This window comes from Macrosteles quadrilineatus, unplaced genomic scaffold, assembly GCF_028750875.1.
Source record: "Macrosteles quadrilineatus isolate MER2022 unplaced genomic scaffold, UCM_ALF_1.0 Scaffold_5__1_contigs__length_97177068, whole genome shotgun sequence".
NCBI classification, from domain to species: Eukaryota; Metazoa; Arthropoda; class Insecta; order Hemiptera; family Cicadellidae; genus Macrosteles; species Macrosteles quadrilineatus.
The window spans coordinates 21058323-21075871 of record NW_026542598.1 but is presented as its reverse complement, the minus strand read 5'-3'; the positions used below and the strand labels follow the sequence as shown (position 1 = coordinate 21075871).

The window sequence follows — 17549 nt, the reverse complement described above, 5'->3', positions numbered from 1 at the left end:
CCGAAGGGTCTTTCAATAATGGTCAAAACCTAGATATCGCTATGCATCGCTAAGGCGTTGGGCACACGGAAGGCACTGAATTCAATGTCACCCAAACAGAAGGTTTGCAGAGTAAGCCAACTGCATATTTTAACGAAGGTGAAAATTTGAACAATTTGACTCATCCCACTGAAAAATTTCAATTGTCAATTATCAATCATTAAGATGGGGACGCCACTTAGGTGCGTATTTTAACCCAAATATGAGTGAAGGATGAGTGTAGAATGGTGTGAGATGATCTGTGTAGCTTTGTTACTGACTAAGATCAGCGGTTTCATTAGCCAGGATCATTTATTTAAAGCCCAATGATCAGGAACAGCTGGGTCCAGTTTCGAACCATCAAAAAGCTACTGATTTTTCTCAGGATCGAACCGGCGACCTTTTGATTACTAGGCGAGCACTATAACCTTATTCCTTTTCAGATGATGCCGAAATCAAATTAAATATACACTGCGTAATACATTAAACAATAGCACACATTCAAATAAGGTATCCAGAATTATAAGGTGGATAACAATAGAACAGAGTGAGATAAGGTATCCAGCATTATAAGGTGGATAACAATAGCACACAGTGAGATAAGGTATTTAGCATTATAAAGTGGATAACAATAGCACACAATGAGATAAGGTATCCAGCATTATAAAGTGGATAACAATAGCACACAGTGAGATAAGGTATCCAGCATTATAAAGTGGATAACAATAGCACACAGTGAGATAAGGTATCCAGCATTATAAGGGGGATAACAATAGCACACAGTGAGATAAGGTATCCAGCATTATAAAGTGGATAACAATAGCACACAATGAGATAAGGTATCCAGCATTATAAAGTGGATAACAATAGAACAGAGTGAGATAAGGTATCCAGCATTATAAGGTGGATAACAATAGCACACAGTGAGATAAGGTATCCAGCATTATAAAGTGGATAACAATACCACACAATGAGATAAGGTATCCAGCATTATAAAGTGGATAACAATAGCACACAGTGAGCTAAGGTATCCAGCATTATAAGGTGGATAACAATAGCACACAGTGAGATAAGGTATCCAGCATTATAAAGTGGATAACAATAGCACACAGTGAGATAAGGTATCCAGCATTATAAGGGGGATAACAATAGCACACAGTGAGATAAGGTATCCAGCATTATAAGGGGGATAACAATAGCACACAGTGAGATAAGGTATCCAGCATTATAAAGTGGATAACAATAGCACACAATGAGATAAGGTATCCAGCATTATAAAGTGGATAACAATAGAACAAAGTGAGATAAGGTATCCAGCATTATAAGGTGGATAACAATAGCACACAGTGAGATAAAGTATCCAGCGTTATAAAGTGGATAACAATAGCACACAATGAGATAAGGTATCCAGCATTATAAAGTGGATAACAATAGCACACAGTGAGCTAAGGTATCCAGCATTATAAGGTGGATAACAATAGCACACAGTGCTAGTACTGAAACCTATAATACAGATAATTTTAATTGACAAATTAGGTAAATAAAAAACATGTTATTTTTACATGTATTTTCAACAACAAATACAAAATATACAACGTTCATCAACCGTTATACATTTATACTCCACATATGACCCAGTTGGCATTCCAGTTTCAATTTTCTTGTTGTAAAAAATATCTTGAGTTACAACTAGGCCTACCAAATCTTATTCAAAATCGTCATAAGAATCAGTAGTTAAATATAAAATCAAATAAACTATTTAATGTTCTTTAGCCAACTAAAATGAATACTACTGTAGTCTGAAATGAATGTGTTTCATCACCAAACTTTACGAACAATGTTCATGGATAAGAAAATAATGGATAATTGCATAAAATCAATGATTATGCGTACTGTAACATCTTAATGCCAATTCGTTAACTTGTATGAAAAAAAGGTTCTTAGGTAAAGCATTTACATAAAAAAAGCGTTTAAATCTTTAAAATAAAAAAAAAATTACGTTGGATTTTTTTTTCTTTTTTGATAGAAAGTTTTTGGATTAAGTCTATCAACACTATCAATTTATAATCTATAAAGTCTAAAGAACTGATAGTTTTCAGATTTATTTATGAAATATTTTCGCTTGCTCGTAAATACTTGTTAGCTAATTCGGTTAACAAATACTGCATCAAAAATGGTTACAGAGAGTTTTTATGATTACATTATTGGGAACCGACGGAAATATTTATAAATATCTGTGTTTTGAATGTTTTTTCAAACTCATATAAACAGTATTTCTTATGTGTTATTCTATTAAATAAGCCTATCTTGTGGAAAACCAACTTTTGGAATGTTTTCCGTAGAGTATTCAAGTATTTAAAAAACATCTAAAAATACACTCAACATTGTAAACCCTATCTCAAAATTAAACACAACAATTCTATACATACAGTATATAGCAATGGGGGATATTTGTAACATTGGGAGTAGGAAAATACATACAATGAAAGCGTGAGGTTCTATCTACATACAGTATTGTTACATTACGGTAAGATATCACATATACATATCGTTGTTGGCAAGCATGGGCGGCGACATATAACACTTACACCAACATTGTAAACAAAAATATTTTAACACAGGTTGGCCATACAATGTGCAAGTAAAAGTAGGGAAGGAAACAAAAAATAATAAATTTGATGTAAAGTAAAATAATAATAATGATATAATATTATGCTTCATTTCATCATGTGTCTCCTGACATGTACTGTCTGGCCTCACGCCTTCTAGTCACTTAGTCTTTAGTGAGTCGGATAATAATAATTTTCTGTATGGACATTATTCATCTTAAATTTTTCATCAGTCAGGCTAATCATAGACTTCGGGTACTGTCATGGTTTTGGAATTACACGTACGTTGATGTGTTCATTCAAGTCCGGTTATGTAAGTGCGGTGAAGTTTAGTTGAATGAAGGGGTTCCTCTCATTTCAGGGCTGATTTTACAGTTTACGCTTCTATATTTAGTAGTTTGCCAAATACCAAAGTTAAAAAAAAAATAGTTTTTTCACCACACTATGATGTTTTTAGCTGTTTTACATACGTCAATTGGTGGCTAAAAGTTACGTTTTGCTGGCCATGTTAGCTGGCATCGTCATTTGGGGACCGAGCAGGTTTTAACATCCTTAGGGCCGCAAAATCAGCTGCCCGCTTACTTTCTTAAAACATGAATGCATATTAAATATACAATCAGTAACCATAGCATTGCAATAAATTGTTATATTGTCACCGCTGCCATAGACTAAGCCGCTGCATAGCAACTATTTATTAGCGATTTTCCGTATAGGGAAGTAGCTATTACCGTAGGTCTCATGGTAAGAACTAAGCCCGGGACCGATTTACTTTTTCATTTTGATGTCCCCAGAGGCCAAAAACACCATTCGTTCAAATTTTTTTATATCTATATATATATATATATATATATATGTGTGTGTGTGTGTGTGTGTGTCCATCCGCACGATAACTTGAGTAATTTTTGTCCGATTTTGATAAAATTTGGTTTGAAGGTGTAAGGCGGGATAAACTTGAATGAGTTCGCGAACCAGCATGATCGGACTATGGGAAGGGGGGTTTATGGGGGGTTTTATGGGGTAAAAATAGGTTTTTCCCATTTTTGACCCTAAAAACACAAAATTTCACAATTTCTTTTTAAACCATTTTGTAGAGCTTAAAAAAACAAATAATTTAGTATATTGAAGCGTTAGTATGCGCCTTATTGTTACGGAGAAAATTCAAAGAAATTGTAATTTTGAAATTCCCATGATATTCTTATGGAGAATAAGTCAACTGTTGTAGTTTGCTTGTTTATAAACATATTTTGATCAAATTTGGAAAATACATTAATTTCTTACTAAACCGCAGTATCTTTTAACATTTTACATAAAAAAATATTTTTTACCCTCCCTGTTGCAGCAAACCTAAGTACTCATTAAACTAATTCTGTTTAAATAGGGAATAAATGTGATATTTTTAAGGAGACATTTTAGTTTAAATCCAATCAGGCAAATGGAAATTCGCTAAGTCTGCATGTTTGGTGCGGCGGGGGTATTATTATTTTTGCTGATTCCTCAAATTATTTCTTCGCACAAACTTAAAGTTGTAGTTCTATTGACTATCAGTGTGCATTATTATTGTGGTGAATAGTGGTATAGGGTATAGTGTGGTGAAAAATAGCGTTAGTACCACGGATCGAAATGGTTTTGCAGCTCTCGATATAGTTTCGAGACGAAGTCAAGGACTTAAAACAATCAACCGTAAAACCTCATTTTCGGCCATAGTAACGAATTATACTATTTAGTAAAAGTTTTCAGGCTAAAAATATGAAATCAGCTGATTTAAAGTTAAATTCTGTGCATAAATATCAACTTCACAATATTTATCAAACTTTTTCAATCACTTAGCATTAGTGGTTACTTCAAATGCGTTTGTGAAGCTCAGAAAGTGTTAATATCACTAGATTTTGTCGTACGATGAAATCTTATGCGTACCTAAGCCTTAAGTTAACATTTTACTTAAATTGCAATAGTTATTTGTGCAACTAGTGAGAAAAGTGAGCAATTGACTCACTCGAGAGAAATCCTTACTCACGAGCCGTAGGCGAGTGAGGAATGGTTTCTTGAGTGAGGCAATTGTACTTTGAACTCGAGTTGCACATTATACTTTTCCTACAGTTACCACAAAACAAATAAATTTGTGAAGAAACATAACCTATTTTTACGCAGAAGTGAACTTTTAATATAACATTTAATGTGAAGTGACAAATACAACAGTACAACACCTGACCAGCTGATTTACAGCCAGTGCTGCCAACGTATTTCGCGCGCATACGACGTTGCCTGCATGTTACGCGCTCACTATTTCGTGCCTTCACGTTGCAAATCTGGAGTGAGACAAAGTAATTAGAGTGAGACAATGTTAACATTGTCTCACTGATGAGCGAATTGGCCACTTTGCTTTCTCAAATCAGTGAGAGAACATGTACATTGTTAGGTAACTGTAGGAAAAATGTATTACTTTAAAGACACTCAGTATATAAAGTACTTTCGACTATGAAAAACGTCAGTTTAAAACACCAGTTTATAGGTTAACATTATTTCGTAAAAGATATCAAATTGGCAATATGTTGTTGTCGGTTCGTACCACGGTGTCAACACTTAATATTTATTGATTTATTTCATCATTTATTTTACTGGCTCACCTCTTCTCTGCTTTACGTTTGAGGTATATATAAATGGACAAAAGCAAGGTTGGAAGAGACTGTCAGCTTGTTTTATAAGAAACATTGTTTCGATTTCAGGGTAACATATGCAATCTTTTAATATAGAAACTGAATAAAAGTTTGTGCACGTTGATAATATAACTAATTGCGTATAATACCTAAAGCACCATCGGGTGAGGACGGTATTTAAGGTATGGTTTTGATTTTAGCATACATTCAACATACATGTTAAGGTGATACGACATGCTAGGACACGAAGCGTTGGTGACTTTAGGCGATTTTGATTTGTATATACATTTAGTGAACTATTATACAGATTTCTTTAATATTGTTTTATTCTCTTGTTATGTTTTGTTATGTATTGTTATGTTATCAAAATGCTTGTTTTTTTTACCTAAAATGTTCAAGATGTATTTACTTTTTAGAGGTTTAAGTTATTTCCATCAAAGCTCAATTTTTTTTGTGATTTAAATTTTATTGGCATTCAAACACGAAACGGCCCAAGACCTGGTCATTTTACCATCAACATCAATATTTTGATTTTATACGATAGCTTCATTGATTGATAGTCCAATGGGGAATTACTATTGGTCTAGAACCAATTCCGCCTGGAATCGGACTAGCGACCTTTAGATTTGAATGTAACCATTATAATCCCTATATTTATGAAATGTATGACAGTTGTTAGCCTAAAAGGGAGTATGTTTTATCTAGACCTAAATGCAATTTGCCTGCTAACTATCCATGAGCCATCAACTGTTGCGAAATTTTTTTTACGATTAAAATACTTTTACTCGTAGAAAACTTCTAGCTAACTACAGTAGTTTTCACATTTTAAATTGATTGCACAACACAATACTGATCATAATAATTTTTTTTTTCATGACTGACAGTAAATCTAATAGCCTAAAATCACCGTTGCAATAGTTGAAATGGTCCCACCTCCTGGACTATCACAGAGCATTAACCTCAATAACGAGATTTCAACATGATTTCATGCAATATAACATAAAACATCCTAGCTAAATACATTACTGGCTAAATAAATCATTAAATAGCTCAAAACTACTTCAGTGGCATGTTTTTTTATGCAAAAGGTTTTAAAAGTTTGTATTTGATTTTTTATAGTATGTTAAGTGATTGGAAAATAGTGTACACAGCAAAAGAGACCTAAGCAGTTCATGGATTGGTAGATCGTTATACAACTTAGATATATCTCCAATCCCTACATCGTTTTCTGTCTACGTCCATATTTGTGATTAGTCAAGAGCATCAAAAAGTAGACTAAATTATATAGGTATTATATATTGTGTGTTCGAATGACAATTACAAAAATATCCATGTAAAATATGTTTATCTAAAGTTTACGATTTTGTCTTACACTTGTTTTAAACTCTATTCTAAACGGTTTTATTATTATTTATTCAATATTTTGTTTAATTAAATGCATGATATTGAACTACAATTGACACAATACCTTAATGGTTTTCTAGGAACTATCGATGCAAATTTACCCTGCAAGTGTTAAACATGAAATGCATTAAACACTAAGAAAAACTATGCTATCCATTGTAGGTACAAAAATATGTTTTCGTACTATTATATACACAATCTTTAAGCTGTTCAAGTTCCACTGAAGTACTTTTGATACATTGTCACATTTATTGTCACGACATCTATTTTATGTGGACACAAAAACGGTGAGTTTACTTACACAAATAGATACAAAATATACATCTATGACATATCTATGAATCAATATTAGTATATAACTAGTATTGGCTGTTAATGAAGATTAAATTGGTTTAGTTATTGAACATTTTCTTTCACTAAGAGAAATTTTAAGTTGTTATATTTTCTTTACAAAGAATACATCAAACATCACAATAACGTAGGCACTTTTCTGTATTATAACACTTTAGGTTGAACACCAACAATATGTACGCGTTAAGATATATTCACTCTGTAGCATATTTTTCTTTTAAAATGTTTATAAGAATGTACTGCCTAATGTTTTAGATCTGGAATTACAACTGAATTAATTCCCTTGTAATATTTTAGCATAGTTTTTACTTAGCATGTTTACTATTTTATTACTATTAATAGTACAAAATAAAAATTACATAATTTGCATCCATCGAAGACCTTTTTAGAGCTCTACTACATCTAAGAGATCTTTGTAAGAGATAATTTTTATGTTTTAGGTTTACAATTACACTCTCCTTGAATTGGTTATTTTACACACCGATTCTTTTTACCATACTAGGTATTTTTTTTATAATGGGTTTATCATGTAGAATATTTCCCTGTTCTCTTATAGGCATAGGCTACCTATTTACTAAGCTAGCTGTAGTATAAAAGATTAATTTTTGTGGTGCAAACATTTTGTTTTGCTCAGGATCACAAAAAAATAGGGACAGTACTAGCAACATACAGATAAAAATAATGACCAAACAATTCAGATTCCATTTGATCACTCTGAAATTTGTTGAGTTGCCCTGATATACAAATATTTTAGATCAAAGTTACAAGACATATTTCGTTGGAGAAAATATAATATATCAGGGAACCGTTAAATTCTTACAATTTCTTGGGGGAGGGAATATAGTTGCCACTTTTAAAATTGGAAGTGTTCGATACAAAACAACTTACTTGCCCCCAAAAAGGTTGGTTTAGTGAACCCAATAACATTTCAAGGAGTTAAAATGGAAATTCGAGTCTTCTTCATAAGGGTGAAATGTAACGCATCTAAAGATCATCCTAGTAATGGGGTACCTAACTAACAAAGGATATCAATATCTCTTTGTTACTATATTAGCTGTTGATTTTGTACTTTATGCTCAACTTTATAAATTAGTAAAATATTTTTAGGTAATACAATAATCATTCTAATAACTTACAGTTATCAACAAATCTTGAGTTGTGAGTACCATCATAGTGTGATTAAGATTTAATAAATTGTGCTGTATTTTTTGGTATTTAAATATTAGGCATACGTTGGTAACTAGCTTTTACCGTCATCACCAGAACTATCCGCAGCCAATATTGTTCATTAACATGACTTTTGGGTACACATTCATTACATTGCTACGTACATATATGGTTTACATTTAGGTTGTAGACAATTAGTGTAGAGTGTGCCCATGTATATTGTCCCGGATACAACAATCATCACATGAAACATGACATGAACCACAGCTGTATAAATATGGTGTTGACTAAGCGTACAGTAGACATTGACACAGTCAAGAAGCACGAATCGCTCATTTCACACTCGCTCGTCACTTGTATATTCCCCATTTTATAACTACTCGCCTTTTTCTTTATACTGTAGGAAAAATGACTGTTGTCAATACATGATTTGAAGGGTAAGAGTAATTCTTTCAAATCTACGGGAAAAATAATTAGCTGAATTATAATGAATGTGTATATTTAACTCGATGTATTATGTGGTACAGTTAGGTGATTTTTATTACTAAAATAGATCAGATTAAAAGCTATTTTGATATCGTTAAATGAGTGACTATCATTGTCTAACCATGTATATTTGACTACGATGAAACCCCCTTTGTCAATATTTAGTCGGTTTGAAACGTAGAGATTTGCCAGTTATTTATACTTAAAATCCTTTTTGTAATGGCGGAGTAATATGTGATACTTTTTACTCTCCCAAGAACCAAATAGTTGAATATGTCAGTTCCAGATGTTTTCTTATGTAACCAAACAAGACGATCTCATTTTTGTGAGATGTGTGAGCTAACTAAAAAAGTTTCAAGTGCATTTGTTAGTTTAAATATTTGATGCAATATAACGAAAAATACAGTTAATTGCAGGGGCAAAGGGTATTTCCAATTTTATTTATTGTAACTAGTGGATAAAATGTTTGAATAAGAATTTTGTGTCCAACTATTGGTTTTGTTGAAATAAATCGAAGTAATTATCATTTTCCCCAAAAAAGGTTTAATTCAAAAGGTTCTCTTATAAGCTGGTAACGAAACATAAAAAATTAATACATTCCAGGCATTTAGAACCAACCCTAACTTTGCAAAACGCATTTCAAAGCTCCCGAGGCAGTGTGACAGAGCAATTAATGCTTCTAAACAAACATCGCACATAAAGGAAACACCGCACGGGGACGTTAATTTATCAGTCGATTACTCAAGCCACACTTAAATGTTAAGATCACAACTCGTACACATCCCTGCCGTTAGGTCTAGTCCTCGTGGCCGCCCCTCGCTTACCAGGGGACTTGGCTGTGTCTCTATTAGCTCTCTGGGGGCTGGTGTAGGAATACATGTTGTACCCAGGGATGATGTGGACTCTGACGTCTCCCGTGGGCCTAACTGCTTCAGGACGAGACCTCCTGGAGAACGTGACTGTAGTCTTGCAGCAGCAGTAGTGGAACAGGTTGATGTAGGCGTTCCTGAAGTGGCGGTTACAAGCGGCGTAGAGGATGTTGTTGACGCAAGACTTGCTGAGCGCGAGCCACGCCAGGTTGTAGAACAGGAGAGCGGAGATCTTCCTGGTCGACGCGAGGCAGAGGATAATACCGAAGGGCAGCCAGAAGGCGAAGAAGCAAAAGAAGCTGTACATGTTGGTCTTCATTAGAGAGTAGTCCCAGTTGAAAGCCATGGGCGGCTTGAAGTTCGGGTTGGATCGGGCTAGACGGACTTGCATGATGATTCTGCAATTGAGGTCATAGGGTATTAGAACAAAATAAGGAAAATTGGAACGAAAGTACGTATTTTTCCAAGTTGTTTTTAAGAAATTGGGTGCAATATATATTACTCTACCAGATTTTTTTTCAAAAATATTAGGTCAAGCTGCCCTTGTCACTGGACTCCTCACTAAGAATCGTCTCTATGAAATATTTGGAGGGTTTGATAGAGAAATGACATTTTTTACAGAATTAAATAGCATCTAAAAAGTACTGTTTCTGTTTTCCCTCAGATTTAAGTTATATTCTCCAAGCCACATTTCTACTTGCCTAACCTCTCCTTCGGCATCTGCACAATACCTGAGAGGAAGACAAAGTATTCAACAGGTTCACTATCGGCCGTCACTCTCCTCTGTATGTAGTCTCCAGACACCCGGTAGGTAATGAATTGGTTAAACAAGTTGTTGTGTCTTTCCAGACATAGCTGTCATACGTCATGATAATCAGTTCTCGCCACATCTCAGTTCTCTCACATTTTCCCCTCCTTCGTCTTGTTGTCTTACCTAAAGTACAGCGCGAGAGTAATTAACCCCGGCAGTATCACACACATGACTGCCGTCAGTGCCTGGTAGGGGAGAATTTTGGACGTCATGGTACTGCAGTAGTCAGGCAGCAAGTCGTAGTAAAACTGAAACATCAACCATACTTTAGAGTTTGAACTTATCAAAAAAGCATCCAGAGAGGATTATACTAGTAGTACGCTTATTCTGCGCGTAACGGGATGAGTGAACATGAGCGCAGTAATGAAAGAGTCCACCCACACCTAGCCTACTTACCGGTGTCACTGGTGAACACAATGTTATTTGTATGGGCAAACCAACCAAATCTTAGTCAACAACAATCCTAACTTCTCATCCATTAATTAACCAAAGTCATTGGTAATATACGTAATGGATTTCCAACAGTTATCGATAGGAGGTAAACCCATCGTTCATGTACAACATGTCTTTTGATTAAATGAAGCCTATTTCCATATTTGTTATGAGGCCTATCATAAACAAAACTAAGCCAAACTGAACTAATCTAACTTAACCTAATTGCCAAAGCTCGGTGTAAGGAATCTCCTAAAAAATATCGTATGGCTTACAATGATGATTTAAAACAATATCGTAATTATATCATCTAAAAATGATTAAAAATTCAATATATGTTTATATAACTAATGAAGGGTTCCCACACTCCGGACTGCTCGCCTCAACTACTTCCACCACCACTTCCTACGTCGTAAACATGTTTCCCTCCCTTCCTATGGCATTTTAGTATTGCAGGTACATTAACCTAACTGTCACAAAGGGTCCCCACACTCCGGACTGCTGGCCTCAACTACAGTACTTCCATCACCACTTCCTACGTCGTAAATATGTTTCCCTCCCTTCCTATGACATTTTAGTATTGCAGGTACATTAACCTAACTGTCACAAAGGGTCCCCACACTCTGGACTGCTCGCCTCAACTACTTCCATCACCACTTCATACGTTGTAAACATGTTTCCCTCCCTTCCTATGGCATTTTAGTATTGCAGGTACATTAACCTAACTGTCACAAAGAGTCCCCACACTCCGGACTGCTCGCCTCAACTACTTCCACCAACACTTCCTACGTCGTAAACATGTTTCCCTCCCTTCCTATGGCATTTTAGTATTGCAGGTACATTAACCTAACTGTCACAAAGGGTCCCCACACTCCAGACTGCTCGCCTCAACTACTTCAATCACCACTTCCTACGTCGTAAACATGTTTCCCTCCCTTCCTATGGCATTTTAGTATTGCAGGGTACATTAACTCAACTGTCACAAAGGGTCCCCACACTCAACTACAGTACTTCCATCACTACTTCCTACGTCGTGGATCTGTTTCCCTCCCTTGCTTTAGCATTTTTTTATTGCAGATCCATTAATCTAACTGTCACAACGGGTTCCCACACTCCGGACTGCTCGCCTTGAATACTTCCTTCACCACTTCTTACGTCGTGGACCTGTTTCCCTCCCTTCCTTTAGCATTTTTTTATTACAGATCCATTAATCGAACTGTCACAACGGGTTTCCACCCTCCGGACTGCTCGCCTTTTGGATACTCCCTTCACCACTTCCTACGTCGTGTACTTGTTTCCCTCCCTTCCTTTAGCATTTTTACTATTGCAGATACATTAATCTAACTGTCACAAAGGGTTCCCTCACTCCGGACTGCTCGCCTTGACTACTTCCTTCGCCACTTCCTACGTCGTGGACCTGTTTCCCTCCCTTCCTTTAGCATTTTATTATTGCAGATACGTTAATCTAACTGTCACAAAGGGTTCCCACACTCCGGACTGCTCGCCTTGACTACTTCCTTCACCACTTCCTACGTCGTAGACCTGTTTCCCTCCCTTCCTTTAGCATTTTATTATTCCACATACATTAATCTAACTGTCACAAAGGGTTTCCACACTCCGGACTGCTCGCCTTGACTACTTCCTTCACCACTTCCTACGTCGTGGACCTGTTTCCCTCCCTTCCTTTAGCATTTTATTATGGCAGATATATTAATCTAACTGTCACAAAGAGTTCCCACACTCCGGACTGCTCGCCTTGACTACTTCCTTCACCACTTCCTACGTCGTGGACCTGTTTCCCTCCCTTCCTTTAGCATTTTTTTATTACAGATCCATTAATCGAACTGTCACAACGGGTTTCCACCCTCCGGACTGTTCGCCTTGACTACTTCCTTCACCACTTCCTACGTCGTGTACCTGTTTCCCTCCCTTCCTTTAGCATTTTTACTATTGCAGATACATTAATCTAACTGTCACAAAGGGTTCCCTCACTCCGGACTGCTCGCCTTGACTACTTCCTTCGCCACTTCCTACGTCGTGGACCTGTTTCCCTCCCTTCCTTTAGCATTTTTTTATTACAGATCCATTAATCTAACTGTCACAACGGTTTCCCACCCCCGGACTGCTCGCCTTGACTACTTCCTTCACCACTTCTTACGTCGTGGACATGTTTCCCTACCTTCCTTTAGCATTTTATAATTGCAGATACATTAATCTAACTGTCACAAAGGGTTCCCACACTCCGGACTGCTCGCCTTGACTACTTCCTTCACCACTTCCTACGTCGTGGACCTGTTTCCCTCCCTTCCTTTAGAATTTGTTTTTATTACAGATCCATTAATCTAACTGTCACAACGGGTTCCCACACTCCGGACTGCTCACCTTGACTACTTCCTTCACCACTTCCTACGTCGTGGACCTATTTCCCTCCCTTCCCATAGCATTTTTAGAAATGCAGATACATTATTCTAACTGTCACAAAGGGTTCCCACGCTCCGGAATGGCCGCCTCGACTACTTCCTTAACCACCTCCTACGTCGTGGACCTGTTTCTCTCCCTTCCCAAAGGTTTTTAGAATTGTAGATATACATTATTATAACTGTCACAAAGGCTTTCCACACTCCGAAGCGTTCGCCTCGACTACTTCCTTCACTACTACTTCCTACATCGTAGACCTGTTTCCCTCTCTTTCCATAGCATTTAAGTTTTACAGATATATTAATTTAACAGTGACAAAGTATTTCCACACTCCGCACTGCTCACCTTTCCGCTTCCTTTAACACTCTCTACGTCGTGGACCTGTTGCCCCCCCGCCTCTTCGCATAGCAATTTAGTATTACAGTACTAACATCTTTGAATATTTAATATTCAATGCCAACATTAAATTGAATAATGTAAAAAGCTGCTTTGTTCTAAATATACATATATATTTTTAGTTTAAAGGTGAATTTTAATACTGAACATAAACGGTATATAACTGCCGATTAATATTGTAAAGTTCAATTTATTATTCAGAAAGTTGTGAAATTTAATTAACTTAAACAACATTATTCTGAAACCTGTGAAATTATAATGATATATATTCATAGACGCCAAACTGTTTACTCCATGAATGAAAGAGCTTAGAGTAAATGTCGTTCTCTCTGTCTTAAGTAGACAACAAAATTGTTGGTCGCAAAACGTAAACAAATAAAAAGAAGAAGAAGGTAGCTCCTAATGTTATTCTTATGGGACAAATTCAAAAATGTTTTTTAAGGGTTTTATAATTACTACTGAGCGGAATCGTCTAGAATTTTAATGAGGTCTTCCCACTGGTGTCATAATTATTTGTGCAAAATTTGAACGCTATAAGTGCGACGGTTCTTGAGTTTTTGGTGCGAACACACACACAGATAGACAGACAGACAAGCGGACAACTTTTCTCCGACTCCGCTATACACGATACATAGATTAGTTCACTTCGTTCACTCATCTATTAAAACAGATTGTTGAGGGGAAATCCTAATGAATACATGAATTACAATATTTAAACCAGTTGGAGGATCTTTTTGATGCTACGTTTTAGCTGCAATAATCTGGATTATTATGTTTCGAAAGCAATAAGGCTGTATTATACCTATGTCCCCTTGTAACAAATCTTTAAACACATAGATACTTTTAAAGAAATGTTCGACAGCCAACATTGAATTCGCACTCGTTTCTGGATATTTCCAACATGAATTCGTTTGTTGCCATAGTCTTTATGCGCAAGGAGTGTGTGAGTTACATTAATTACGGTGTTCATAATGATTAATAGTCAAATGGATGGGCTATTCTGCGGGAGCTAACAAAGAATGTCATTCCATGTACCTTATCCTCGTGTTTCATCGCATCATGACATTTAAACGTCATGGAAGAATGTTTCTGACATTTTTCGGCAATTCATATTTTTAGTTTACATAAAAGTACAATTCAGGAACTCAGCAAACAATATCTTCCCGTATCCTTCGTCCTTGTGTTTCTTAGCTTCATGCGGGATATAAACGTCTGAAAGAACGACTCGGTGATTTTTCGGCATTTAAACTTTAATCTTTGCACAAATTCACTGAGATAATTCTGCGCAAAAGGAGAGTATTTTTAAGTACTTCTTATATTACCTATTAAACTCTACACTACCTGAAGGGCTACCAAGACGGAGCTGACTACCCAGATGCCAAACATGATGAGGGTGATGAACTCATTGGTGAGCAGGGAGTAGCAATGAGGTGACAGACACAGACGAGCGTAGTTCTCTGCCGCCGTGGCGAGCAACGAGAGGATGGTGACAAGCCAGCAGACGATGGACAGAAGCCACTGGATACTGCAGACGGTTTCCAGCGGGGAGTCCTTGATGCCTGCTAGGATCACAATGGCTGAAGCAGGCATCACGACTCCCACCACCATCAGATCTGCCAGGGCGACGTTGATCAGGAATGTGTTGCCTGAGGTCAAAAATATGCCTCATTAGATAAAATACGGATACATATTTATAGAACATTAATTGATGTATTGTGGTCGTATTTTATCCCAAATATGAATGCAGAGTGAGTAGAATGGTGTGAGATTATCTGTGTAGTAGACGGTTGATCTGTGTAGTAGCCAAGTATGAAATAGGATGTATCAAATGTGCTTTAGTTTACAATAAGGTTATTTCAGTTCGCATTACTGTTTGTTCATAAACAGAAAAATGTTACCTCCTTCAGAAGAGTTTGTTGGAGGTTCAATTAAACTGAATAATTTTATTTTAAAACCAGTTATAGCTTCAACATCCACCGATGTTTAAACTATACCCTCCCTTCAAGCTCTGGGCCCAATAGGCGAGCTCAACATGAGTAAAGTTGAACACCAGACTTTACCAAGATAAAACTCGACTTAAACAATTAAGGGATTATCTGTTGTGTCTTCTCCTGGCCTTACCTCTTGGTCTTGCCTGGTGGTCACCAAACTAACATGTTTAACAAAAAGCCCTATGAAACCATTCCAAATTGACTGCTGGTTGAAATACCTGTGAAGCTTATAGCATTTTTTAGTTTCACTGGCATAGTTAGGGGAAGTTTAATTAGAACTTCAACACGAATATAGCCTACTTCACAGTAGTACATCCATGAGTCAAAGGTGTGTATAGCGAAGCTTCACTGAGGGCAAACAACGCGGCTATTTCTGATCAGGTGGGCGGCTGAAACAGCAATATTTCCTATGGAAACATATTAATAACTCTGTATGGATGGAGGCCAAACGCTTACAATAGGACACCATCCGGCCTGTCAATACATAGGTGAGGCGACTGTTCCAACATTGTAGCTAAAATATGTTTGGAGAGAACACGTCAGCTTGGAGTAGTGTTCAAACTGAAGTAACGAGCATCGTATTGAGTATATCAATCAATTATATCAATTGTTTAAGATGGGGACGCCACTATGTAGGTATTGTAACCCAAATATGAGTAACGGATGAGTGTAAGATGAGTAGTGCGATGTTGTAGTCTTGTTCGTGACTAAGGCCGACATATTCCTTTGACACAGCTGTAAATTGATAGCCCAAACAGCTAATGCTATGTAATAGTATGTAATGTATGTGGCATACTAGCTAACTTGTGATAGAACTGGTTCGTATTACCTGGAATAATGAATAAGGTATACGATATGCAACGCGGACTACCTTTTCGATTAGCTTGCAATTTTAAACATCTCAACATTGGTCATATAGGTTAAAAACTATACAAACGAAAGAATTATAGCAGCTGCAAGCTTAAACATTAACTAGCCAGCCATATTTTATACGATTAACAGGCTATTAACAGTAAGAATATAACAAAACAATCTCGGCTCCAGTGTACTTTTAGCGTAATACATCTATAGTTCGTGTAAAAATTGAGTCTGATCTTTGTGTTTAAATTGTTTAAAATATTTAATTCGACTGTTCAATTATTACAAAAGCACCTTACTTAGAGTAAGAGAAAACATGTTGTGGCGTTTAGATGTATTTTATCCACGCCAATTATGTTCAACAGCTATCCACAGTTTCGCATTTCAACAATTAATTATTGTTCGTCCAAGAGTGAAATAATCGTACAGGATCATAACAATGCCAAAATAATAATCCTCTGTTACTATGATTATAAAAATCCACAGTTGTAATCTTGCAGACTATTGTGCAGCTATGAGGTTACAATCGCACTAAAAACTCATCAATCGAGCTATCGAGTATATTACAGAAACCATTAAAGTTATATTAAATTCTTTATCATGATGATTAACCCAATTTAATTACAAATACTCATTACGGATATCAAACTATTGGTAAGGAAAGTTCTTAACGAGAGCTGGGAACTATTACTGGAATTGCGCGACTCAAAACTTCGAACAAACTGCTTATAAGTACACTTGGAAACTTCTACAAAACTACGACAGAGAGGTTGATGAAGGGTTATCATTTTAAATATGCTCGGTACTTCTACAATAGCATAAAACATAAATCTCAAGGCCTATAACTTGTAGTTAAATATACTGATACTTTTTATTTTTAGTCATTTGAATGGCCACGATCTCTTCAATCATCGCTTTAGTTTTATTTTGTATCGTATTAACATTAAAAGAGATACATTCAGAAAGTCGAGGACTAAGCATTAAAATAGGAGTTAATAGAGCTTATAAACTGTAGGGGATATTTGATTAATGGTATTTATATTTTATTTAGAATGAGAAAAACCAATAAAATCACGTTCATGCAA

At 36.2% G+C, this 17549-nt stretch overlaps 1 protein-coding gene across 3 annotated transcripts in view; it reads right to left on the bottom strand.

The window, feature by feature from the left end:
- Window positions 1-6849: 6849 nt before the first annotated feature.
- LOC128993793 (melatonin receptor type 1B-like) overlaps window positions 6850-17549 on the bottom strand; it is a 74442-nt gene continuing 63742 nt past the window's right edge. For all 3 annotated transcript variants that reach the window (XM_054417803.1, XM_054417802.1, XM_054417801.1), the window contains 3 exons: window positions 14957-15261; window positions 10493-10617; window positions 6850-9956 (listed from right to left, as the gene is read on the bottom strand). In XM_054417803.1, coding sequence (XP_054273778.1) covers window positions 9455-9956; window positions 10493-10617; window positions 14957-15223 — 894 coding nt within the window. In that variant the 5' untranslated portion in view covers window positions 15224-15261 and the 3' untranslated portion in view covers window positions 6850-9454. The remainder of the gene's footprint in view (window positions 9957-10492; window positions 10618-14956; window positions 15262-17549) is intronic.